Source organism: Uloborus diversus, chromosome 3 (genome assembly GCF_026930045.1).
Source record: "Uloborus diversus isolate 005 chromosome 3, Udiv.v.3.1, whole genome shotgun sequence".
In the NCBI taxonomy this organism is placed as follows: domain Eukaryota; kingdom Metazoa; phylum Arthropoda; class Arachnida; order Araneae; family Uloboridae; genus Uloborus; species Uloborus diversus.
In genome coordinates, this window is record NC_072733.1 from 137,896,424 (window position 1) to 137,923,692 (window position 27,269).

The following is a 27,269-nucleotide window of genomic DNA, read 5'->3' on the forward strand; positions in this document are numbered from 1 at the left end:
CACCTTAATTTCTCACCTAAAAAGTTTGAAAACTGGCAGTTTTTCTTTAGAAAAAATATAGTATAGCAATATTATTCTTAAAATTTTCTTAGTTTGAAACATTATTCATTTATTTTTTGCATGAAAATGATTCTCAATTTAAAAATGATTATGCAGAAATGCTCATTCTACCCTATCAATGTTTATTCAAATTTTGCACAACAATTGCACTTACAATCAAATGTTCAAGTAATTTCTACATGGTTTGGAAGAAATATAAGACTATATAAATTTGAAAAACCAATATTGTATCTATTGACTTACATCACAGCAAGCAACATTAAAAAAAAAGTTAGTATTTAGGTTTTGAAGCTGATGTAAATCAGATGTCAAAAAACACCATTTTGCATATTGCTGAGCAGCAGTGTGGTACCAACCTTGTGCTCTTGGTACCTTCAATTTGTTTCCATTTTGGTCATAGAATGTCATGGATTTTTTTTTTTTTTTTGCTTTGAGTTTATGCAATATTTCTGAATTGCTTAACTGATAATCATTTATGTGTTGGAACTTTTTGATGTCTATTGACCTCAAAATGAAGCCTAAACTTAGATTGAATTACAAAGATAGAGTAGTTAGGTTAAAAGAACAATCTACAATAAGTTAACAAGGCTATGAAATGCTGTGAAACCTGTATTTCATGAGGGATGGTGTAGTTTTTACATCTAAATTATTTCTTCTCAATATAGCACAAACTTTTCCTCAATTTGATAATGATTTTGTAGTCTTTTTCAGAACCATGAGTTATTTCTGGATTACCTTCTGCCTGAATGTAGCTCTTGACTTATAGAAAAACTACTATGCTAAAACTTGTATCAGAGCAAATACCTCTTGTCATACCAGAGAGTTTATTACGTCATCACAAGAGTTAGTCATGAATAACAGCTCACAAGGTATTCTCAGGTTCACTTACAATTGTAAGTAGGAATGCTTCTGATACATCAAGTAGGAATTAGACACAAGATCTCAAAACTACTTCAAAGGTACAGACATTTTAAGAAATTGAGTGTGAAGGATGTAGAGGGGCTGATGAAATAGGGTCACATAAATTTGTGTTAGTGACAAATTAGTAGAACTGAAAACTTAGAAGTGTAGTAAATTTTATAGAACATTTATTATTTATTTATTGCTACTATGCAGAGAGAAAAAAAAAAAAGCTGACATTTTATGCACATTTGTGTACTACTAAACAATTTAATGGTAACATAATGCTCTTGTTTTAATGCACTCTCACTGAATTAATCAATATGTAAAAATTAACTTGCATTGTTTCATAATCTTAAAAAACATTTTTGATTGAAATAAACATATTCAAGAGATGACGTCCAAATAAGCACCATAACAAGCAGTAGGTTGGAATAACTTAAATGAAATGAAGTATTCTGCATATGTATAAAAGGGAAATACAATAACAAAAACATCCGAAAAGCTTAAAAATATATGTATTCTATTGCTACTGATTTCAAGTTGAACATTGTAAAAATGATTCAGAAATACAAATAAATGAAAATGAAACAGAGCACAAATTTGATTAAATATGCATACTGTAACGGATTCGGTGCGACTTCCACTTTCTTGAAATGAAGACACAGTTCTTGATAAAAACACAGGAAATTTATTTACACTATGTACAGGAAAGATCTTCAACAACTGCCAAATTATTCATCAGCAATTAAGCAATTATCACACAACACCGTAAACTCAACGTTTACACACGTATTTACTTCCAAATACGAAAACAACACAGCGAAATGCCTCGCTATAAACAGAGCAAAAATCCTCTCGGTTCGAAATATCAAACGAAACTCTCCGTTTATCCATCGCTAACGGCTTAAATACACCGAAAAGAATTTTCTCAAATATTCCACACGCTTCTCGAAATGCGTTGACCGTTATCAACGAAAAGAAAGAAAATAGGGGTCGTATACTTTAGCCGAATGAAAAAAAAAGGGGTTGTATATTCATTACGGGAAACTATTTACAGGTTACGTTACTACAATAATTACTATTTACAGAATTTGTAACATTGCCCCCTTCCTAAGGACTGCACGTCCCGGGCAGTACAATCCCCAGAAAGGGTGCCAATTTTCTATCACAAGTTTACAAATATACACATTAATTAATAACTAACAGATACAGAAAACACAATAATAACAAGAAATATTACTAAACATTAAAAGCAAAAATTATCTACAATTTTTATGTTATCAACCATGGTTGTTTACGTAATACTCATGAACTATGGCCATAGTATGGGGCTAACCGATCATAATGTACAACCCTAGGTTTTGCATTAGGTGATTTTTGGATCCTCACTACGACGTCATTTAGTCGGTTAACGACTTTGTAGGGTCCATCCCAATGCGACTGCAATTTGGGTGAAAGACCTTTCCGTCGGATGGGATTCCATAACCAAACCTTGTCGCCTTCGTTGAATTCATGTCCAGTAGACCTTGTGTCGTATCGGGTCTTCATCTTCTCCGCCGCGATGTTGATTCGCTCTCGTGCGAAGTTATGAACGTCTTCCAACCGGGCCTGGAGATCCTGGATGTACTCCTCAGGCGATGAGGGCGCATCCGGAGGACGACCGAAGACGAGATCACAAGGTAGCCGAAGCTCTCGTCCGAAGAGCATCTGAGATGGGGCAAATCCGGTAGTCTCGTGGACAGCACTGCGGTAGGCCAGCAGGAACAAAGGTAGCTTCTTGTCCCAATCCTGTTGATTTCTGGATACCATAAGAGAGAGATTATTCAGGATTGTGCGGTTAAATCTCTCCACCATGCCGTCCGATTGTGGGTGTAGTGGTGTTGTCCTAGTTTTCTCAATTCCGAGAATTTGACATAGGCCCTTAAACACAGCAGAGATGAAATTCCTCCCTTGATCGGAATGAATCTGCAAAGGTGTTCCATATCTCGAGATCCAGTGTTGGACTAGAGTCTCTGCTACGGTGGTAGCCTCTTGATCTGGAATGGGATATGCTTCCGGCCATTTGGTGAAGTAGTCGATGGAAACAAGAATGTATTTGTTCCCATCAGCAGTTCTTGGTAGAGGACCCAGGATGTCGATCCCAATTCGTTCGAAAGGAGCTCCAACGTTGTACAGATGTAGCTTCCCTCTGCTTCTCTTCTTCGGTCCTTTACGAGCAGCACAGGCGTCACAAGAATGGCACCACTTCTCCACGTCATCCTTCGCCTTGCTCCAGAAGAAGCGCTCCCGAACTTTATTGAGGGTTTTCAACACACCAAAATGTCCTCCAGTCGCACTACTATGTATTTCTTTCAGAACATCTGAAATCCTTGATCGGGGAAGTAGTAACTGCCACCTAGATGTTTTGCCGTCGTCAGATTCCCATTTTCGGTGTAGCACGCCGTTCCGTAAATGGAGCGAATTCCATAAAGCCCAGTATCTTTTTGTTTCAGGACTGAAGATGGAAACGTCCTGCCAGCTAGGTCGCCGACTGTCACTTTCCATGAATTCCAAAATTGGTTTTATGTCGGGGTCTTCAAGTTGATCTTTTCGAACTTGGTCGTCACTCCATGGATCATGTTCTGATGATGTTGGAGTCACTGTCACCTGATAGGCGGTAGGGCTAGTCGTTCCATACTGTTTCTCGATTCGGGAACAATAGTGGCAGTTCTCAGGACAGGGTCTCCTTGATAAAGCGTCAGCATTACCGTGAGATAACCCTTTTCGATGCTTGATCTCCATGTCATATTCCTGGAGCCGCTGTATCCATCTGGCTATCTGGCCTTCCGGATTCCTGAAGTTCAAAAGCCAAGTTAACGAGGCATGATCTGTCCGAAGCAGAAATTTTCGGCCGTAGAGGTAATGATGGAAGTGTTCTACAGCTTTCACTATGGCCAGTAACTCCTTTCTGGTGACGCAGTAATTTCGCTCCGACTTTGATAAGCATTTGCTCCAGTAAGCGATGACATGTTCATTTCCGTCAATTTCTTGGGATAAAACAGCTCCGATGCCCTCGTTGCTCGCATCAGTGTCCAGGATGAAGGATTTTTCAGGCTGAGGATAGGCGAGGATAGGCGTTGATGTTAAAGCCTCCTTCAGTCGTAGAAATGCAGCTTCGCATTCTTTGGACCATTCGAACTTTTGCTTGCTCTCCGTCAGCTTATGCAAAGGTCGTGCAATGTTGGAAAAACCCTTCACAAACTTCCTGTAGTACGTGCAGAGCCCCAGGAAACTTCGCAGCTGATGGATGTTTTCGGGACGACTCCAACTCTTGACCGCGGATACCTTTTCTGGATCGGTTTGTACACCCTCAGAAGAGATGATGTGACCAAGATAGTTCACTTCCCGGCGGAACAAATTACATTTGGACGGGCTTAACTTCAGATTGGCTTCCTTAAGCCTTTGCAGCACCTTCCTAAGATTTGCCAGATGTTCTTCGAAACTGCGTCCCACGATGATGATATCGTCTAAATAGAACAGACAGGATTCGTAGGAAAGTCCTCTTAACACTGTCTCCATAAGACGCTCGAACGTAGCTGGTGCATTGCAGAGGCCGAAGGGCATCACTTTAAACTGCCATAAGCCTTGTCCAGTTGTAAACGCTGTCTTCTCTCGGTCATCAGGGTGTATTTCAACCTGCCAGTAGCCGCTCTTCAAGTCCAGGGTCGAAAACCACTTGTGTCCGGAAAGAGTGTCCAAGGTGTCGTCTATCCGTGGAAGAGGGTAACTGTCTTTCTTGGTGATTTCATTCAGCCGTCGGTAATCGACACAAAATCTGGTGGAGCCATCTTTCTTTCGGACTAAGACGATGGGAGAAGCCCAAGGACTGGATGACGGTTCGATTACATCATTCTCCTTCATCTCTTTCAGGAGAGTTTCAACCTCTTCCTTCTTCGCGAACGGTAGTCGTCTTGGAGGCTGTTTAATAGGGGGGTGTTCTCCAGTGTAAATCCTATGCTGCGTTAAATTCGTACGGCCAACATCCTCCGATGTAGATGAAAACAGATGCTTGAAGTCGTCCACCAATTGTTCCGCAGCAGTTCTTTGATCCTCCGATAAGGGTGCACTCCCAATTAACTTCGATGTCAAGGACTCAGAAGACACAGTCTCGGGGGAATTGATTCTTCTAATGATGCAGTTTACTGGAGTACAAGTTGCTAACACTTCACCTTTCCGGATATTCCTTGGCCTTTCACTCACGTTGGCGACTCTCACGGGAATTACATCCTTAGAAAGGTCCACAAGCGTAGATGCTACCAGCACTCCTTTTAGGCTATTGCTTAGGTTAGGGTATTCAATGAGTCCAAATCGAAAACTATTGCTTTCTTCAAGGGAGCCAGGTATTAATGATTCTGACCTTGAGGGAATCGATAAATCTGTTCGGGCTATTATTTGATGAGCGGATTTTACATCACTTTCTGCGGGGAAAACAGCTATGTCTTCTCTCATCGAGTGCAGCTCATTAGTCTTGAAGTCGAGAGTGAAGTCATATTTCTTTAAAAAGTCCAATCCGAGAATGAAGGGGTCCGTGATATTAGCGACGAATGCCGTATGATGGTAGGTGGCATTCCCAAACACTATTTCCAAGTCCACTTTACCGTCAATCTCAATTTTGTCACCTGTCACAGTCTGGAGACTTACGCGTGGCGAGGTCCACAGCAGTTTCAATCCAAATTCACGAGCCACATCTGTCCTAATGATTGTCACATTGGCTCCAGTGTCGACAATCAGTCTGCAGGGGTTCCCATTCACATGAGCGTAAATGAAAAGTCCATCACTGCCACTACTAGAAGAGGAAATCTGCAGAGCTCTAGTGGTGGTGATTTCCTTCCCTCGCGTAGCTTGGCGAGCCGGACAACTCCTTCGCAGGTGTCCTTCACTACCGCATTTCCAGCACTTCTGCTCTTGTTTCTTTTGGGCTGTTATGCTGCTCAGATGTCTTGTCAAGTCACCGAGTTGTCTCTCAAGTTCAGCGAGATGAGACGACCTGGAATCAGACTCAACAGCTTCCTGAGTCCGGATTAGATGGCGATCCACACGGGTTGCTTCTTGGGCGGCCTCGTATCTCATCGCATACACAACAGCAGAATTCAGGTCTTTGACATCCGCCATCCGTAGAGCTTTCTGGATTTCCGGATCTCGAACCCCGTCGATGTAGTAGTTGAGTGCCAGGTTGTCCCGAACATCCACAGGACAGTCGCAAAAAGCAAGATGAGACAGTCTCTCGACGTCCGCCGCTAGCTCTTGCAGGGTTTCCCCGGTTTTCTGGAAACGGGACTTCAACTGGAGTCGGCTGAAATCTTTCTGGCACTTCTCACCGAAGCGAAGCTCCAACGCAGCCGTGAGGGCGGCGAAATCCAGTCGTTGGCTGTCCGGAAGGGTCTGAAGAATGTCCGCTGCGTCACCTCTCAGGGATGCTGCAAGATGGCAGGCCTTGGTAGCAGAGTCCCATCCGTTCGCTTCCGCCACTATCATGAATTGAGTTTTGTAAACCTGCCACGAAGTTTTCCCATCAAATGTGGCAAGTTTAATGGACGGTCGAGCAACCGATGTGGGAGCGCCAAACTGTACAGAACTGCTTTCCGCGGTCGCCAATCTCCTTTCCACGTCCTTAATTATTTCTTCCTTAAATGAAGTCAATTTCTTGTCTTCTTCTTCCAACTTATTTTCCATATTGGCGATGCGCTCTTCCACAGTATCAAATTTTTCTTCCAGGGCATCGACTTTATCTCCCATGGCGGTTAGTTGATTCTCCATCATGGTTTTCATCGACGTTAGGTCACTTTTCAGTTCATCGTGACTTGTAGTGATTTTAGCAGTTAAATCACTATTTAACAGTTCTTGGTTAGTCGCTAATTCATTTTTCAATTGTTCCTGATTTGCAGTAAAACTTGCAGTCAAATCACTTTTCACAGAGGTGATTGCGTCAAGAAGTTGTTTTAATTGTTCATCCATTGCGCGAGTAATCACCATAAAAACAAAGTCCAAATTTAAAAAGTCTTTATGAAAATAATGTCCAAAGTCACACTTACTCCAAGAAAGTCCAGAAGTAGCCCCACGTTGGGCGCCAAATTGTAACGGATTCGGTGCGACTTCCACTTTCTTGAAATGAAGACACAGTTCTTGATAAAAACACAGGAAATTTATTTACACTATGTACAGGAAAGATCTTCAACAACTGCCAAATTATTCATCAGCAATTAAGCAATTATCACACAACACCGTAAACTCAACGTTTACACACGTATTTACTTCCAAATACGAAAACAACACAGCGAAATGCCTCGCTATAAACAGAGCAAAAATCCTCTCGGTTCGAAATATCAAACGAAACTCTCCGTTTATCCATCGCTAACGGCTTAAATACACCGAAAAGAATTTTCTCAAATATTCCACACGCTTCTCGAAATGCGTTGACCGTTATCAACGAAAAGAAAGAAAATAGGGGTCGTATACTTTAGCCGAATGAAAAAAAAGGGGTTGTATATTCATTACGGGAAACTATTTACAGGTTACGTTACTACAATAATTACTATTTACAGAATTTGTAACAATACTGAATCATCTAAAATAAGTTTTTTTTTTTTTTTACCTTGGAATGCCTTTCGATGTACCACGTTGTCCAGACCCAGATTCTACATGTAAAATAACTGGATCATCAACATAAAGAAAGTTATAATCCTCAAATATTCGAAGCCCATTATCAAACTTAACTCTGACTTTCCCAGGACCTTTTTCTTTAGATGCTGATGTTGTACACTCAACACAATTTCGCCTTCTCCTAAATCAAAAGAGAAAATTATTAATGTGAGTAATGTGGAGCTGAGAAAGCAATGAATGAAAAATACAATGATGCTATCCATATTTACTGCAAAGAAAAATATGGTCAGACTTTCTTGTTAAGGAAAAAAAACCGAAATATTAATACAGTATAGCTAAATAAATTTTTTAGCATTAGTATGAAAATGCAACTAGCCATATTTCATAAGAAATCAATTAATTTAATTAAGAATGAAATCTTTACCCAGTGACTTTACATTCCAAGCCATCAACAAATGCTTCAGCTCTGCTACCAGCATCCATGTGCAAGCCCCAAATTCTCAGTCGAGTCCCACCAGACTTTGGACCTTTACTTGGTTCAACAGATGTTATTCGTGGATTCTGAAATATATATTTTATGGAATTGATTGTTTCCTATGCATCTATAATACATATCGCTTGTTTGGAAAAAGCGTGCCACAATACAAAATTTAGAGGTTTTTCTTTTTTTTTTTTTTTTTTCGCTCAGAGGGCTTATGATGTTATCTTCTATGGAAAATAATAACAGATCTTTTGTTCTAATATTACCCACATGAGAGCACAGCAAATTTATCTTTCTTATGGCAAATTTCCTGAAGTGTTGAACCTCAAACAGTTCTGTAAAATTTAATTTTTTCGTATTGTGGCACTCTTCTTCCAAATGAGCGATATAGTTTGGTGTAGTTTGCTTTTTCAGCAAAATAAAATAATGTCTAAATAAGATAAATAAAGGTTAACAAAACTAAAATTTCTTCATCAAAGTAGCTATGCCAACTACTTTTAAAACATATTTTGGGTAAATTGAAAAAAAAAATGGAAATAAATTTTTGATATTCATTTTCTACTAAAACATATTGTTTTTTCTTAAATGCAAATGAAATATCAGAGTTTAAAAATCAGTTGAGGAATGATTCAGCAACCTTTTCATTTCTTTACAAAAATACACACATATAAAAATAAGTTTCCTTTATAGATAATATGAGTTATACAAACAAAAAGAACATACCACAAATGAGTAGTGCTTCTTAGATCTAGCAATGTAATCATTTTGGACTTTGACTACAATCGGGCCAGCTATAGAACCTCTACCAAGACCAGTAGTGAGATTGCGTGGGCTTTCAACTTGACATACAATTCTAAAATAGATTTAAAAATTTATATGTCAGTGTTATACCTTTCTTAGCTCAAAGATGAGAGCTTTAAAAGTAAATGAATTTGAATAAAAATGATCAATGTGTGGTAAACATTTTTAAGAATTAGTACCATTTGAGAGACTACCTGACTCAAATCCTATTAGGCATAAATTAGTGATATGAATGCATTATTTAAAGGCCCCCCCCCCCAGTGCAATTTTAAAAAACTAAATCCTTATTTTAGTCTTTAATAAAAGTACAACATTTCAAAATTTAAATTTTTTTACAAAGTTTATAAAGGGATTTTTCCTCCATTCTGGTACAAAAACATGGCATATGAGTACATTTTATTTCTTATCATGTTATGTATCTGATTTATGTACTTGTTTAGATAAATTTTTGGGCAATTTACAGATCAACAGAAATTAAAGGAATATGGTTTGCAAAAAAATAATTAGTTTTTGCACAAAATTCAGGTGGATTGAATGGATTCGACTGGCCTGAGATTGCTAATGAGTCAATGTTTTATTATACTTGACATATTTTACCTTCATGACTATACACTGTGGCTACAAGGTACTTAGTCCACACTTCGTCGTATTCCAAAATAGAAGTAAACAAGTCACCATATGAGTTTCCAAATGCTAGCATAACTTTTCTTGTTCAAAGATGATGTTAATTGAAAGCAAACCACAAGAAATATGTAAATTGGTAGCTTATAAAAAGGAAAATGCATATATTATAATTAACATCTATTTTTAAAATTTCCCTGGTGTTGACTCTTACATGAACAGTGGGGGCATAACGCAGTCACATTTCAATGCTCCTAAAAATTGCATTCAAGTAAAAAAAAAATCTACATAATTTTCTTCTACTTGTAGGGGCTTTAAATCCCCCTTTTACACAAAATGACTGACAGTCATTTGAAACATTTAGATGATTGGATTTCTATAGCTCCAAAAATATTTAAATACTTATGATAAATAAATACCTTTGCGCTGAACAGTAAAGTAAGAAAAACAACGTTAAAAAAGCACAAATTTGCCAATTACAGCAGACAGGTGTTTCGGCGTTACAGGGAACGCCTTTTTCAATGCAAAAAGTAATGAACTTATGGATGAAAAGACATCCGACAAAAGCTGCTGTAATTGGCAAATTTGTGCTTTTTTTAACGTTGCTTTTCTTAATTTAAACACTTACTTGCTGGTTTTTCTGTAATTTTCTTTGTGCGGTAAACATTCAGCAATTGTTCGACCATCAGCATCATAAACAACTTTAACACCACCAGCAACGTCTTCAAACACCCTTCCGAGATTTATTCCTTCAATTGTTATATTAGTTCCACCTTCCCAAGGTCCAGATTCAGGATAGAACTATAGGATTAAATTGCAATATTTGATTAAAATAGAATTGAAAGTTCAAAAATTAAGAAATAACGAAACTCCTTTCAGTAAACTAAAGCTAGGTAAAACAACTATGGATGAACTATAGGATTAAATTGCAATATTTGATTAAAATAGAATTGAAAGTTCAAAAATTAAGAAATAACGAAACTCCTTTCAGTAAACTAAAGCTGTGTAAAACAAAACACTCCAAAAACATGGAAAATACAAAGAAGTGTCTGGTGTGAGCATGTGAACATAGTTCAATGATTTATAAAATTATGTTTCTAAAAGAAACCAGGAAAAACAAAGTTACCCTTGTTATTTTAGGATCTGGACAGGTTTGACTATGATCTAACCACTGTGTAGGATCAGCACTGCACTGTTCATGTACTTGACAAGAAGATGGAGGATCTTGGCACCAACCGCATGCATATTTATCAGGAAGTTCTAGGCAGATTCCACAGTTTTGAGCCATTCCTTGGCACCGATAGACTAAAACTGAAAATAAGTGAATAAATAAATGAAGCATTAAATCAAAAAAATTTCAAATAAAATATTAACAACAATTATAAGATTTTACTCATTGTAATTCTGTTTACAAGAAAGTCAAGTCATGGACACAAAGATTGACAAATCTCTTTATCACTAACTTCGATAAAGTGCATTTTTTGTAGTTTAAATTTTTTAAAACTTATTTGATCAAGATTTTACATAAAATATTTTGTCCATTGAGTCAAAATATAGCTGATTTCACCACACTAAGTGTTACTCTTATCTGCTTTTCTAGACGCTATTATTTATTTAGTCACTTTTTTTTCTTGGAAAAAGAAATTTAGACACTGTCTTTGTAATACATAAACTGTCCACATTTAAATTTGGACAGAAATGATTAAAACTAATTTAATAACTGTTTAATTCATACCATGAATATTTTCTGGATTATCTAGTGGCTTACTCCCATCCCATATAACAGCAAAAGCAGTTGTAATGTTAGGAGCTTGAGTACCATAAGCAAACTACAAAAAATAAACAGCAGTATAATAAGTCTTACTTAAACAGAACAAACATTTTTCATAACAATGACAAATTCATGCATATGAGAAAAAATATTAATATTAAATAAGAAGCAAAAAATACACTGGCCTCAAAAAGTTAAGGTACAACCAGTTTTTTGCGTCTAATTTGCAAATGAATGAATGAATGTAGAAACAAAATTTTTTTGGAGGATATGTGCATTAAATAGTATTTTATTGAATGCGTCATAGAAATTTGTATAAGTGTATTGCAAAAACAATTTATAACAAAAAAAGCAATCTTTGAGGGAAAAATCCATTCTTGGAGAAATTAGCACATTTGTGTTATGCAGTAAAATGTCATAGAAGCAATATAAAAATGGATTCTAATAAGGAATGTGTCCCCCCCTAACTTGAATGCATTGGCAACATTGATTTTCCATGCTGTTTATTAAGTTGTCGGACTCCGGAATAGGAAGCGAAGACCAGACACAGATTAGGCCTTGTTCCAGCTCATGTAACGACCTTGGAGGAAGATTTAAAGCAGCAACCTGTCTGTCCAGATAGTCTAAGATGTTCTATCGGATTCAGGTCTGGAGATCAAGCTGGCCATTCCATTCGTTCCAACCCGTGATCCTCAAGATACTCCTCAACAATCCAAGCTCGGTGAGGTCGTGCATTATCATCCATCTGAATGAAGTCATTAGCAACAGCATATGAGCGGACATATGGATTAAAGATCTCATCCCAATGTCTGAGACCAGTCAGAGTTCCTCCATGGAACACATGCAGGTCTGTGACCACAGAGTGAGATCCCTGCCCCCCAAACCATGTGTGTGTGTGTGTGTGTGATTCCAATACCTCTATAACTGTGTATTTCAACAGTGTTGGATTGATGATATCTAATGCACTGTTCCCTCCAGATCAGTAGACACCCTGAATCACTCTAAATACAAATCTGGACTTGCCTATGAACAGAACAGAAGATTTGAAAAACATGTTGTACCTTAACTTTTTGAGGCCAGTGTTTTACAGAATGTAGAATATGAGAATGTCATGATTATGTTTTTTTCCGTCAATACATATACGTACAAATGTCTTGGGAATGTTTTAAAGCTTTTTCTCTTAAATGATAACTCTTATTTCTCATTTAAAATGCATTACATGTATGTTTTAAAAATGAAATTAATACACTGCTCGACATTGAAAATGCAACACCAAGAAGGAGTCTTCAGAAATTTATGCAAATTTTAGAGTAGACGTACATCACTGAGTTTTGTAAATGATGTGAAATGCGCAACTCTCTGACGCACATGAAGTAAGATATAAGGGAAGGAACTTGCAGAATGGGCAATATTCGTGTTATTATTTCTGACTGGAGAATTATCAAAGAAATTTTGTTTTTGTCTTGGAGGATACGTGTAACACGAGAGAATGCCAGGCCACCGTCAACAAAGGCACTTCCAGCAGATAGACGATTTTACGAGGGGTATGGTGATCGGACTGAGAAGGGGAGGTTGGTCCGTACGTCAAATAGCAGCTACCCACACAGATGCGAGCACAGTGCATCAGCTTTGACAAAGATGGTTGGAACAACGAAATGTGGCAAGATTGAGGGGTGTAGGGGCAGCCAGAGTGACACCAGAACGCGTGGATCGACGCATCCACCGACAAGCTGTAGCAGACCCACAAGTCGCTTATTTCTCGAGTCAACCAGAACCATTTCCTATCGTTTGGTCGCACGTGGTCTGCAATCACAGCGTCCGCTAAGAAGACTGCCATTGACCCCACAACATAGACAGCAACGTTTAGTATGGTGCCGGACTAGAGCGACGTGGATGAAAGAATGGCAAAATGTCGTGTTTTCAGATGAATCCTGCTTCCGTTTATCCGGTGACAGCCGCTGCATACGTGTGTGGCATCGACGTGGAGACAGATCTAATCCGGCAGTAACTGTGGAACGTCCCACCGCACGACAACGTAGCATAATGGTTTGTAGCACAATTGCGTACAATTCCATATCACCTATAGTTCGTATTCAGGGCACTATGATGCCCCAACGATACTTGGATAATGTGCTGCGGCCGGTGGCAATCCCTTACCTTCAAGGGCTACCTAATGCATTTTTTCTGCAGGATAACGCCCGACCACACAGTGCTTGCATCTGCCAACATGCTCTCCAAGGCACACAGATGCTTCCCTGGCCACCATACTTTCCTGACCTGTCACCAATCGAACATGTGTGGGATGTGATTGGACGCCGTTTGCAGACTCTGTCCCTGCCTCGTTCAGAAGACGAACTGTGGCAAATGGTTCAAAGGGAATGGAGAGCCATCTCACTGGACACCAGGCGCACCCTTATTGACTCTATGCCTAGACGTGTTTCTTCGTGTATCGCTGTCCGCGGTGGTCCTACATCCTACTGAGCCGATGATGTTCTCGCTCTGTATTCTGCCTATCATTTTGAAATTAAGATCATTTATTATTCCTTGCTGTCTTTGTCTTTTTTCCAAATTTCATCACTTTCTGACCACTCCTTCTTGGTGTTGCATTTTCAATGTCGAGTAGTGTATAACTGTGCATTTCACAAGATAGCACACGTTGAAATAACTTGAAAGACATTCTTTCAACTAGTAAATTAAACAAACATAGCAATATAACTGAACTTAAAAACAAAAAATAAATACATAAATAAATTTGGTTAGTAAATTTTATAATACATTTTCTTCTTTTCTAATTAAAAAGAATATTTAAAAAATAATTTATTATTTTCTGAATACATTTTAAGATGCAATTTTCATACTCTAATATGAGGAATGATCCATTTTTGCAATTCATTTTTATCAAGGGTTTGATTCTGCATTTGTGACTTTTATTAATTGATTCTTTCGTAACAAAATTCAATGACAATCCAATTTAGGGGGCTGGATGGATACATAGTATTTTTACCTAAAAGAAACTCTATGAAAACAGAAGAGAGGAAGGGAGCTTGCTCGGTACTTTATGTTACTCATATGTAAGTCATGAAATTTAGTGCAAAAATAAGGTATGAGGCTCGTGGATGGACTTAAATATGCTACTACAAAACTTTCACTTTTTTTCCTAACCAACATCCAAAAATGGGAGCAGAAATTAAGAATATATTCTTATATCCTGATACTGCCAAAATATTAAATCAGTTAAAAGATTGACCACACTGAAAACTTTTTTTTATTTTAACAATTGGAAAAATTACCCCAGGTGGCCTTTTTTTTAATGCCTAGATTTAAAATTTTGCCTACAACATTGCATTTGAGACAGACAGGGGAGCCCTGATGGAAGGTCACTGTGATCAAAAAAATTTCTTATTCGGCAAATTTTGTCTGACAATTCAGCAGATTTTTGCAGACAGTATTGCAATATTGATTTTTTTAAAAACTGATGCCTAATCTTTCTTTTCATCAGATTCAGAAATTTGTGCAACGTAGATGCTCATGCTTTATCATTCAATAAAATTTGTGGTTTGATTTCATAAATTAAGAATCCCTCCCCCCCCCTGAAAAATCGTACGAGATCGTATAGATAGCATTAGTTTCTGAAAGTAAACCATACATGTCATGAGATTCCAAGCAGAGAGCAGATGAAAAATAAAAATATAAATTTATTTTAAATATATTTTGCTCTTGACATGAGGTAATGAATTCCATGTCTCCATAATACAAGAAATTTCCTATAATTCTTTTAAAAAACGAGGGCAAGCAATTGAAAGTATGCACTTGAAAATTCAAGGTTTCGCCTCAAAAATATTTGCTTTAAATAACATTTACCTATTAATTGTTATGATAGGTATATAATTCGAGAGAAAAATTTTAAAAAGGCATTAATAAAATTATTTATGAATGGGGGAAAATTAATGTTGTTTCTACATACCACCATAGGATCACAGTATATCGTATCACCCAAAAGCTGCGCATGAACTTGCCTAACTCGCCCTTCTATGTTGAATTGGCAAACAAACCTTGTGGATGCAATTATAGGCTGTAAATAATAACAAATATTATTTTACATATGATATTAAATCCAAAAAAAGTTTCAAGGAAAAACATAACAAGGAATTTGGTTAGAGACACATTAGATAAAGAATTAATATTTCAGTATCCACATACATATATATCCAGCATCAAAAATATCCATGCACCAATGAACAGTGCTGGATCTACGATTTTTCTGAACTGGGGCAAAAACTTAAAGCTGCCACCCTCCTTTAGGTTTTTGTATTTAGTTTCAATAAAAAAAAAAAAAAAAAAAAAAAAAAAAAAAAAAAAAAACAGAAATAGGGTGAATTTGCCAGCCCCAGAAGTTGCTCCCTGAGGCAAGATCCTCGGCTTGCTTTCTCCTAAATCCAGCACTGCCATTGAGTGAAATAAAATACATTTGAAATACACAACAAAAAGCATAATGAAACATGAAAACTGCCATAATGCATATCAATATTAAAGGAGGAACTCCACCTCCTTCCCTAGTAACAGGGGCAATTGTAAATTCAGAGAAAAATACCCGAAACTTTTCTTAGGGAAAATGGGGGTTGGGGCATTTTTAAACTAACCCTTAAAAATGTTTAAATAAATCAATGTACACATCACATAATAATTGCTTTTAATAAACATACCAGACATTTCTTTTTATGAACAGTTACATAACTGAAAATATTCCTGTATAAGGGAATGTGGGGCAAAGTAAAATGGCGAAATATTTAATCCACTTTTAGCACCGCCTATCTGGTAATATTTTAACAAAGGAAAAAAAATCCTGCCGAAGATAAAAGCATATGATAATAAATGCAATTTTCAAAAATTGATAGTACTCATATTGTAATATTGTGTTCTATGTCAAAAAAAAATTTTTTTGTTGTTATGAAATGATAAAGTTCTGGTTATAAACATTTTAAATATTTATTGAGACCTTCTAATATTCGATGCAGTAGTTTTCTAGAGAATATTAAGCATGTTTGAATTTTAAATATTTTCTAAAATTAGTCAAGTACATTTGGGGACAAAGTGGATGGGGCTCACTCAATCATTTACTAAATCACTTATGCATTAATTAGTTTATTTAAATTCCTTCATTTAGCAATTCACTTATTTATTCATTTATTTTCTTATCAATTCACTGTTTAACTCACTCATTTTTTTTCTTCATGTATTAATTAATTTATTTATTCATTTGTTATTTCAGTATATTTTCATTTATTCATTCAATTTTTATTTACTGAATCATTTGATAAACAATACTTCATTTTTCACTTTGCCTCAAGAAAAAAAAAGAATGAACCTTTTCTTTTTTTTTTGAAAGCACAAATTTACTGCCAGAAATAAAAAATAAAGTTTCATTGCAAGTTTTATTTCAAATAGAATGTTCTGTAATTTTCAAAATAAATTTTCAATTTGCTCATTCAGTAGCGGCGATTTGGGGGAGCGGGGCAACCCCCCCCCCCCCCACTTTTTTTGGTTCATTTATTTTATTTTCCAAGGAACCAAAATTGGAAATTATAAAAAAAGCAGAAGTGTCAAAACTTTCAGAACATAATTGTTTGTTTTACTTTGTATGTTTGTTTACCAAACATTATTTAGTACAAGCAGTAACTTTTAGTTTATGTACTATGTTTAGATAATAGAAAATTAATTCTTTAACTAAAACAAGCCATACTTGCTTAATGAAATTATTATCAAGTGTTTCTGATATCCAGAGGTGCCCAGTAGGGTGGGGCGAAAAATAAAAAGTTTTTCCGATCAACTAGTAATAGTTGCCAAAAGTTGTCTTTGGTGATAGTTAGCAAAAGTGCAAAATTTGATGAAGATCGGATAATATCTTCAGGGGGCGCTGTGGTCACAAAGTTTTATTATAGATTTTTTCCCGGATTTCATGGTTAAAATACGACAAATAATGCTGTTAACTTATATCATTGCATTTTTTTACTCATAAGATTTATTTATGCACTGAAAGCATATGAAATAACCCATAAAAGTTCTTTTATGTTATTTATTTATATTTCCAGCATCTTAAAAAGAAACAAAAGTAAAAAATAGTGACTTTTAGGACAATACTAAGTAAAAACTGATGAATTTTACAAAATGTGACACAAAAATTATGAAAATGCAAATACATTAGACAAATAAAATTAAACAGCACTATTGAAACAATAATAAACAATTTTAAAAATCTGTAAAAATTTACACTACATACATGATACAAATTTATGTGTCACAGTTGGAGCTTTTACGAAAATAGTCTTTTTTACTTTCAAAGAAAGGCAGTTCCTTTCGAGCCTCTAAACGTGCACGAATGAAACCATCCCTGGCTTCTATTCCACTTACGGCCAGAGATGCATCCGTCACCAACTTTACGCAGCGCTCCACAGATTGAGTATGACAAGGAAATTTGCACATGTTTTGAAGAAAATGAGGAACATCTCCGGTTTTCACTAAGTCATGTAGCTCGTCCTCAGTTAGTATATTTGTTATAGGAGGTTTTGTTATAAGCACTTCTTCACACTGCCAATTGATCAAGTCGACATAGTCGGAAGAAGAAAAAGTTAAGCTCGGGGATGGTAAAAGTACGGATATCATTATTGTTCACAGAATTAGTGTCTCGTACTCTCAAAATCCGACGAGCAGCTAACTGCCGTACATGCCTTCGATCATCATTTAACATCGCCAGCAAGATGTTTTCAGGATGTGCAAAAAAGGCGTTCCGCTGAATGACTGGATCGATAACATGTAACAGGTCGTCTGGCAAATAACGCGACAGATGAATAACGTGCCACAAGTTTCGTGCACCATCCTTGCATGCTGAGTTGCACTTAATTAGAAACCAGCAAGGTGTATAAACTTTAATAACGAATGAAACAAGCATTTTTAAATTTGCTGTTGGATATTTTGTGCCGATGTACAAACGCAAAATCCGACTGGCTGTCGTGAGCCATCTAGAATGACTCAAGGAACCAGGTACTCTTTCAGAAAGGTGTACGGAGCAGTTGCCACTAATAACGGCTTCAAATATTTCCAGTAGATATTTCTGGTCAGTACTTAGGTCCCCTCGGTCGATAGTTGGCATGTTTTGAATATTGCACTCAACGGCTTTATATTTCACTATCGGTAGTGATTCGCAGCCTATCAACATTTTGCCAATAGGACCGCTGAATCCTCAGGGATTAGTACTTGGTCCATCCAAGTATTCTACTAAATGGCGAAGCAGCAATTTGTGAATGAAGCTGGCATATTAACCACTGCAATGGTCTGTGAAAGAATGTTTCAAGGCGTAAAATCACGCCACTTTTTCTTCCTGTATTTACTGCAGTACCGTCACATCCGACGGCGCACAACTGAGTAATATCAATTTTGTTTTCGACAATGAAATCCAGTATGCCGTTTGCAATTCCTTCTGCGTTTGATCGATTTGGCGAAATATATCCTAAGTATTTATTATCTGGCAACATAACCAGTGTTACATGATCTTCAATAATTATTTTTTGATGATAACTGCCGGACACAGATTGTTCCAAGAACAATGTACTATCCTTTCGGCCATCAAAGTACAGACCTTGTACATCAGCACATTTTGGCCCTTGGTGATGAGCTTGCAGATTTTTTCTCACTTTTTTACGCTCTCGTTTCACTTTGCTTGGATCGATTATATTTGAAGATGTTTCAGGAGAAATTAAGCCCACGTCTTCTAATATGGATGATGCCAACGCGGCCGCTGATCTATTCGAAACACCGTATCGGTCACACGTTTTAGAAAATTTGTTCAAACTGACTCTTGCTTGCGAAGTGCTTGCTTTATAATTTATAACTATAAATTCAGGATCCTTTTCGTCCGTACCTTCTATTGAATATTCTTTATCAATTTCTGTTTCTTCAGAACCTTCTTCACCGGTATTAACTATGCTTTCCCTCTTCGCTCTTGATTCTTCTTTCTTTTTTCGTTCAAAACTCAGTTTTAATTTTCTTGTGGATTGAATATCAATGTTTCCAATAAACATTTTTCTATCACCACGCTGATCAAAAAGAAAAAGTTGTTCTTTGGAAGGAACTTTGCGAGTCTTGTCGCAGTTACACGCACTGAAACGGCATTTACAACAAGCGATAACGAAAAGTTTTTCTCGAGCTTCGGATGAAAATAACTGCATCTTTGCGTTAAACGCATTTGTTTTAACAGATTTTGTGTTCATAGTTTTCTTCAGGTTTTTATATTTGCCGTTAAAATGTCGAATCATTTGAACGATTCGTTTATGTGAAACTATAGGAATAGAGGAACGATGCCATATCTCTTCTAACTTCGTGGCTACGTCTTCTGCTATCTCAGTCACTGTGGGCTCTTTGGAACAACTAAACTGTTTCTTTTCGTGTGCAAGAAATAAATAATACTTAAATACATCTTCATACGTAGGTAACACAGAATCAGACAAATTTTTTGGTGTTCCGAAAATGGAATCTTTTAACATTTTCCTTGTTTTTACTTTCGATCCAGCACAATAATCCTTCGAATGTTTTCCGCTCATTATGGTGTTAGAGATGGCGTTTCAATGCACTGAAAATATAAACATACACTGTGCTGTGCACTCGATGCTGTAGAAATGCGTCTGGAACTTTTCTCGGTTAGAGTTCAAGGTTGTATGACGTATTTAAATGGCATTTCACATGATTCTAAGAGCTCGACGGCAGTGTCTCTTCAAATTACGGAGTTTTTACAACAAAACCATGCATTGCTTTCTTTTAATGCTAACGTTTAGTGACCAAATTTCCTTTGGAAGCTATTCTATATGTTCTTAATACATACATGTCCTTTAGAATTAAAAAAGGTGAAATTAAAGTTAGAAAAAAGCATGATTTTTACATTGAAACCATGATATTATAGGAAAAAAACAAAGTTAAAACTTTGCGATCGCAGCGCCCCCTGAAGATATTAACCGATTTTCGTCAAATTTTGCACATTAGCTAACTATCACATAAGACAACTTTTGGCAACTATTACTAGTTGATCGGAAAAACTTTTCATTTTTCGCCCCACCCTAGTGCCCAGCCCCTCTAAGAGCAAGGGTTCACCCCCTAAATATATCACGAAGACCCCCCCAAAGCAAGCATCCCCCCTAAAGGAGAAAAAATACCCCTCAAAAGACCCTCCCCCTAAAAATATCAATGGCACAGTCCCCCCCCCCGGTGGGCTTTCATGGTTAAATCTCAAAATTCTTTGGGGTAAATAACATAAGTCTTAATTCATATCTAAATTTCTTTGGGGAAAGTTATTGGTGTACATATTTTATCAAAATCTTAAGAAAAATGTGAGTTAGGCTATTAAATTTGCATCAATTACCACTCATATGCTCTAAAAACCAGCCTTAACAAAATTTTGAACTTTTTTTTCGATCATTTTTTTTTGCTGCCACTAAAAATCCTATGGCTTTTAGTTGTCGTTTTTATTTGTCCCCCCCCCTCTCCACTTTTCGGTCCCAATCGCCGCCTCTGGCTCATTTTGAAAAAGCTAAGCCATTTCAACTATTTCCCATTTCCCCAGTCCCCTAGTTGTTTAATTAAATTTTTAGTGAGTTATCATAAAGTTGTTTATGAGCTGGAAGTATACTAATTATCTCCGAAACAATATTTAAAACACATTGACAAAAAGATAAACTAAGTGTACATCTGTTATTTACACTTTGAATTAAAAATGTGAATATCTTTTAAGCTAAAAAATAAAAAGGCTCAGAACAGATTTTTAACTTTGTCCCAAGCAAAAAGCAATATCTAAAATCTAAGGAAAAGAATTTTTTAAAAAACGGATAATTATTTAAAATGTTAAGGTTTCAAATATCAGTAATATGGTTGAATTTTTGTAAAAAAAGAGGAATGACGAAGAAAAATAATCAAATCTTACTAAAAGCATTGTAATTAATGTTTGTTGACTAAGTAAATATTGAGTGTTTAATCAAGAAAATGTGCTTTTGTATTATGCCCTATATTTAGAAAAGATAAATTTAAATACAGTCGAATCTCAGTAATTCAAAGCTTATAACGCTAATATTTCTTTGTCTCAAAGTTTTTATCGGATCTCAAACTCTGGAGACTGTTGTGGAAACTTCCCATAACTCAAACGGGACTTCCGAGTTATTGAGAGTTGACTGTATATGAATGGTGATATCTGTTTATAAAGGAACACTGATATAACTAGATTAATCCAAGTTGGGATAAAAAAAATATTATTGGCCTATGTCATTAGAGCAGTCAGAATTTACTTTTTGGGAGAGGAGAGGCTAAGGGAGACCTTCAACCTATTACCTTTTAAATTCAATTATTAATTCATTATTTAACATTAAGAAATCTTACTGTTGTTTTGAGACTTAGATATCTTATTCTTGCTCTGACGCTATGAAATTATATGACGTGAATCACATGGTATTATATTGTGTGTGCCCCTCATCTTGAGGCCAGTTGAGTATTGTATGCAGCATATTAGCAATAATTTTCTTATGTTTGGGAATAAGGTGCTTAAAAAGCCCCAACTGAGTTTGACCTAAAATATTAAAAAATACTGTGCATGAAAGAGTACATTACCTGTATATTGTCAACTTTAACTTGAATGCGTTTACTAATTCCTGATGGGACTAATATTTCTATGGATCCACCTGTTGTTGTATTTATTCTAGGACAAAAGCCTGGCCCCGATCGTATACTAGGACCAATGCTCTGTAAAAGCAAATAAACAAAGTTAAGAAATGACTATAATGCTGAAATTTATTTAATTATAGAACAACTTTTTCAGACCTAAAATGACTTACAGAAATACCCGTTACTAGTATGTCATTACGACAGTTCTCTCCTGTGTCATGAGTGCATCGATGTCCTCCAACGCACCAATCGCACGGGAAAGGACTGGAGACACATTGTGTACATCTTTTGGAAACAAAAACAACCAAAATTAATTCAAAAATTTGAATTGAAAATACAGTAAAAGCTTGACGATCCAGAAAGCACGGGAAACGCTAAATCTCGGATGCGAGAATTTTCTGGTTAGTTGAGTGCTTGAAAATTCGCTATTTGTTGAATGTAGTAAGGTTATTGTGAGGCTCTGAGAAGTTGAGCTCTGACTCTGACAATGTTTACCTCTGTTTCGGTAAATAGGGAGGGGTAATTGGCGCTAAGTTGAGTTGAGAAACTTTCTTAGTAGTTTTTCAAAAATATTCCAACTAAAATCCGAACCAATAACACGTCTATTTTTCACTAAACTCCCCTAAAACAGGTAAACATAGTCAAGGTCACAGCTAAACTAATCAGAGCTGCACTATACAAATAACGGAGGCTCAAAAATTTTGTGTTATCGTTCCAGAATAGAAGCAACAGCAAAAATCGCAAAAATGAACCCTTTACAAAAATAGCAATTTCGAAACGGACGCTCGAAAAATAATAATAAAAATTTGCGATCGCAAAATGGACCAATCTCATTCATGGCCAAGTAAATTATTCAATTCTGATTTGAAATTCAATCTTTTTTTTTAATGTTAGTTTCTAAGTTTTGTGCTACTTTTAAATAGTAATACGTTTTCAAAGTGGAATCAAGTTGAAGAATTTTCAATTTTAGTAGTTCAAACAAAAATGTCCGGTCCAAAATAAATGAATTGTAAAGAAGTACTACAAGATAATTATTTTATATTGTTGCAAACAAGTTCAAACGGTGTTAAAGAATAGAAGCAGCAATCATTAAAATTTGTAAATGTGAATTCCAACAATTAGCAAAAAATCGCTGTCTCAAAAAGAACCCTTTACAAAAATAGACAAATCTCATACACAATGAAAAAGTTATACATTTCTGATCTTAAATTTGTTCATTTACTTTATGTTTAATTCTTTCTTTTTATGAAATTAAATGTTTAATTCCAACGTTCATATTAGTTTTAAATCAAAGTGTTTTTCTCAGAAAAAAAATTTAAAAAAAAAAAAGAAACAGATGAAGGAAGTAACAAAAGGAATTACACGAGGGAGCTCCGACTTGATCAAGTCCATAAGTGTTATGCCATTTTTTTTTCTTTTTAAATTTTTGACGAAGTAGAGAATGAAAATGATTGGAAGAAATTCCGGACTTTTGAGCTTTTTAATTACTTAAATGCTGGACGAATAAGCTTTCACTGCATTTGAAAATATAATAGCAAAAACTGAAGCAACATGTTAGATATCACTAAAGCAAGTCTTTTTTCAGAATTTCATTGCACATAAACAAACTGGCGAAAAATACAGCATTTTGAAAGAAAAACAACGGTAATACTTACGAAGTGTATGTGCTGCAATCATAGAAGGTAAAGTTTGTTGCAACAAAATCAGGTCCAATTTTCATTCTTACAGATAATTTAGCAGTGAAATGATCTAAAAAAAATAATTAAAAAAAACATACGTTTGATACACAGTTTTGAGTGTTATAGAACATAAACTTGTGAAGAGTAAAATATTGACACAGTGCATTGAGCAGCTAATCTCAAATTTTTGCATGAGGTTGGGGGGGGGGGGGGAAGGGTCCTGGTAGTAGCACTCGAGGTGGATAAAAAAATATTGAAATAAATGAAAGATGTTCGAAATTTAAAAATTCCATTTTAGTAACAATCAAACAACCAAGCTGCATTTATTACAAAAATATTTATTGATTTTCGCCTGGGGGGGGGGGTACTTTTAATTTCTTGTAGTATTTTACTACCTGACACTTGTTCCACATTAACTTCAAAGAACATTCTACGCCACAGTTGTGTTTGCATTCTCATTTAGAAATGCGAAGCAAATAAATAGTTGATTACTCCTATTAACCCTACCATATATACCACTCAAAAAAATAGGCTATAGTTTAATATTCTTTGGCCATTAAGGCGGGAAACTCGGAACTCTGTTGTGAATTTTCTGTGCAGCAAATTAAAAATCAAAAATTTGAAAATATTCATTCAGAACCAAAGCAATAATTACCAAAAATCGTAATCGCGAAATTAAACTTATAGAAGTCAACCTACTTTATTTTTGAGTAGCTCATTTATCAGCCTAACCTGAACCAAGATTGTTTACTCAACTCAGGATTAGGCAATTTCTCACTGATGTTCGGGTACTTTAAAAATTTTAATGCACTCTTGAAATAATGATTTTGATGCAGAGAGAGAGAGAGAAAACCTATTATTTACCCATTTCCAATGCAAAAATCCCAATTTGGCACAAAAATTAAAAAGCAAATTGTAGCAGGTGAAGCAAAAGAATTGTTTCGACACTGTTCACTTTAAAGAAGGCAGTGGAAGCACTTTAAATTACAAAAATATTACTTAAACTTACGCTGAGTAGGAGGTATTGGTGGCAGCGAATCTGTATGAGGAGTAGCGCAACTAACTCCATTTGCTGAGCGAGATGCATTTGTAACCAGAGTTTTTCCCAGAGCTGTGAATGCGCAAAAGAACTGGCCTTCCAAGACTGGCAAATTGTCTATCACTAAGTTCAACTGAAAATGAAATTAATAACATTGTTAATTTGTAGTAACAGTTACACATGGCACAAGTTTTCATAATCATTCTACACATAAGAGATTAAAATAAACACTAAAGATTCAAATATAGTTTCAACTTGTGAAAAACAACCAACTTAGCAAGCATATTCCATGTATCATATTTCCTGCATTATTTCCACGGATTATCTGTTAAAAAGGGTAAAACTAATGAGGAGTAAATTATATGCTGCCATCAAGGGCGCCCATATGCAAAATTGTAAGGGGGGGGGCTCAGATATTTTCCCCATGTGTTAGGAGGGTATTTTCTCCATGGAAACTGATTTCAGGACAAATTAGAGTCATTAAAATATTCCCTTTTTAATAACTTATTCATTAATGGCTGGAGAATAAATGTTTTTTGATTTTTGCAAAGAAAAAAGTACCAAAATCAAGGAAGTTCTAATTTCAAAGGGGGGCTCGAGCCCCCCTTGCCCCCCTATATGGGCGCCCTTGGCTGCCATGGATTATCTGTGCTTTTTACTTTCTCAAGTTCATAAAAGACCAAGTGTTGAGCTTACCAAAAATGAGTTGTTATTTGAAAAAAGTAGGATAATGTAATGTTTTCGATGAGAAAAAGTTTAATTAAGATGGACTAGATGGTTTTTGCTACTTCTGGTACAATCTCTGCGAAGGAAAAAAAATCTCAAAGCGTACATTTGGAGGTGGCTCAGTAATGGTCAAAGGAAGTTTCGCAACGGTCAGAAACTATACCAGTACTTTTTGTACAGGGCAGAATGAATTCTGAGAGTAAAGTTGATGTTCTGAGCAATATTTTTTCAATCAAAATCAATGTTAATTATGAATTTAAACTATTTGTTCCAGCAGAATTATGCCTTATTACATGTTTCTCAAACCACAAAATCACTGCTTGGTACTTATTTCGTGAAATGACTGTACAGGCCGAACAAAAGGATCGATCTGAGTTTTATAGAAACTTAGCAAGGCATTCTGGCACCCGAAGTATGAAAAATGGTATTCAATATCGAAAACAGGCAAGAACTCATTTCTCCATTAGAAAAGCCAGGATAAAAGTTTCCAAGAATGCTCTTCAGTTTCCATAACATCAAGACAGATAAAAGTGATTGAACAAAAAAAAAAAGGAGGAATATGATATTGATTGCTAGGGTGTTTCAAGGCAAAAAGCCTGTTGTCCAAAAATTTTGTTCAGCTTTAACAATGATATTTTTTTTATTAATCGCGGCAAAACATTTATGTTTCTTATTTTCAAATGGTCTGCACTCCGCAATGATTTCTAGCATAAAAAGGCATTTTGTATATAAATATCACTGAATTATTTCAGATTTTTTTTTCTGTGCAATTTTTCTGCTGTCCTTATAATTCTGACCATCACTGTTGTTATTTTTCAATTGTGTTAATGTTGTGTATTAATTTCTACTTCTACTTCTTCTACCATTGTAGCTTCGACTTCAACTCCCAGTCCAGATGTAGTTTCGATATGGCGTAGTACGGACGGCGAAATGTTGTCCTTGAATAAATCATGTAATGATCAATCTCGTCTTTCAATGGACTATGAAGTACAAAATACATAATAGTTAAGAGGGGAGTCATGATCTCCCTGACCCACCACCTGGATCCACGCTTGTTCAGAACAAAAAAACTAATTTGTGGATACTTAGAAGCTTTTATTTCTAAATAATTGGTGTAAACAAGCTGCAGCTCAAAATTTGCTATATGATTTTCACTCGCTCATAACTTTATTCTAACAAAAATATATTGAAACAAAAATAAGACAAGCTCAGCCAGTTCAACTGATCAAATTGCAGAAAAAAAAGATGCTCGCTTGAGAAAAGGTTACTGAAATTAAAAATTATCACTCTTGGCATTTGGCATTTTACAGAGAATCCATTGGAAAATATTCTACCAAATTTATAAGTTCGGCAAAATTTTAGACCTTATTGCGACATTTTAGATTGTCGGAATTTTCTTAACAATATTCTTTTTGTTTTCTGTTTTTCTACATTTATTTAGTTTTAAGTTGGACATGTGATTTTTCCTCGGGCAAAATGAATTTTGCTATGTGTATACAGTTAAGGAGCTTTAGTTTATTTTATTAATACTCTACTGCTTTTGTGGCTGACGTTGTAAATGGTCGCTTGTTGTATCGTATGATGAAACGGAACCCACATGATAGGATTCAATCTACCGATTTAGCAGTTCATAATCAGATGCTTTAATCATTTGGCCAGAAAGAACTTCAAGGCATGGGAGATCATAGGCGGATTAAATTGCATGAAATTGTACTGTTCAAAATGATTAGCTACGATTCAACTTTAAGAAAACTTATTATGTAGCAAGATAAAAAAAAAAAAACTGGGAAGCGTACGTTTTATAAACCGTATTGTAATTTTTTCATTTACCGTTACATTTTGTACATATATTTA

The 27,269-nt window shown here is 35.9% G+C and overlaps 1 protein-coding gene across 1 annotated transcript in view; it reads right to left on the reverse strand.

Annotated features, from left to right (window-relative positions):
* LOC129218625 (plexin-A2-like) overlaps positions 1-27,269 on the reverse strand; it is a 536,492-nt gene that overhangs the window by 73,684 nt on the left and 435,539 nt on the right. The window contains 11 exon segments of the mRNA XM_054852946.1: positions 7,595-7,783; positions 8,027-8,163; positions 8,807-8,936; positions 10,134-10,306; positions 10,632-10,816; positions 11,241-11,334; positions 15,241-15,348; positions 21,918-22,049; positions 22,142-22,256; positions 23,615-23,720; positions 24,660-24,822. Coding sequence (XP_054708921.1) covers positions 7,595-7,783; positions 8,027-8,163; positions 8,807-8,936; positions 10,134-10,306; positions 10,632-10,816; positions 11,241-11,334; positions 15,241-15,348; positions 21,918-22,049; positions 22,142-22,256; positions 23,615-23,720; positions 24,660-24,822 — 1,532 coding nt within the window.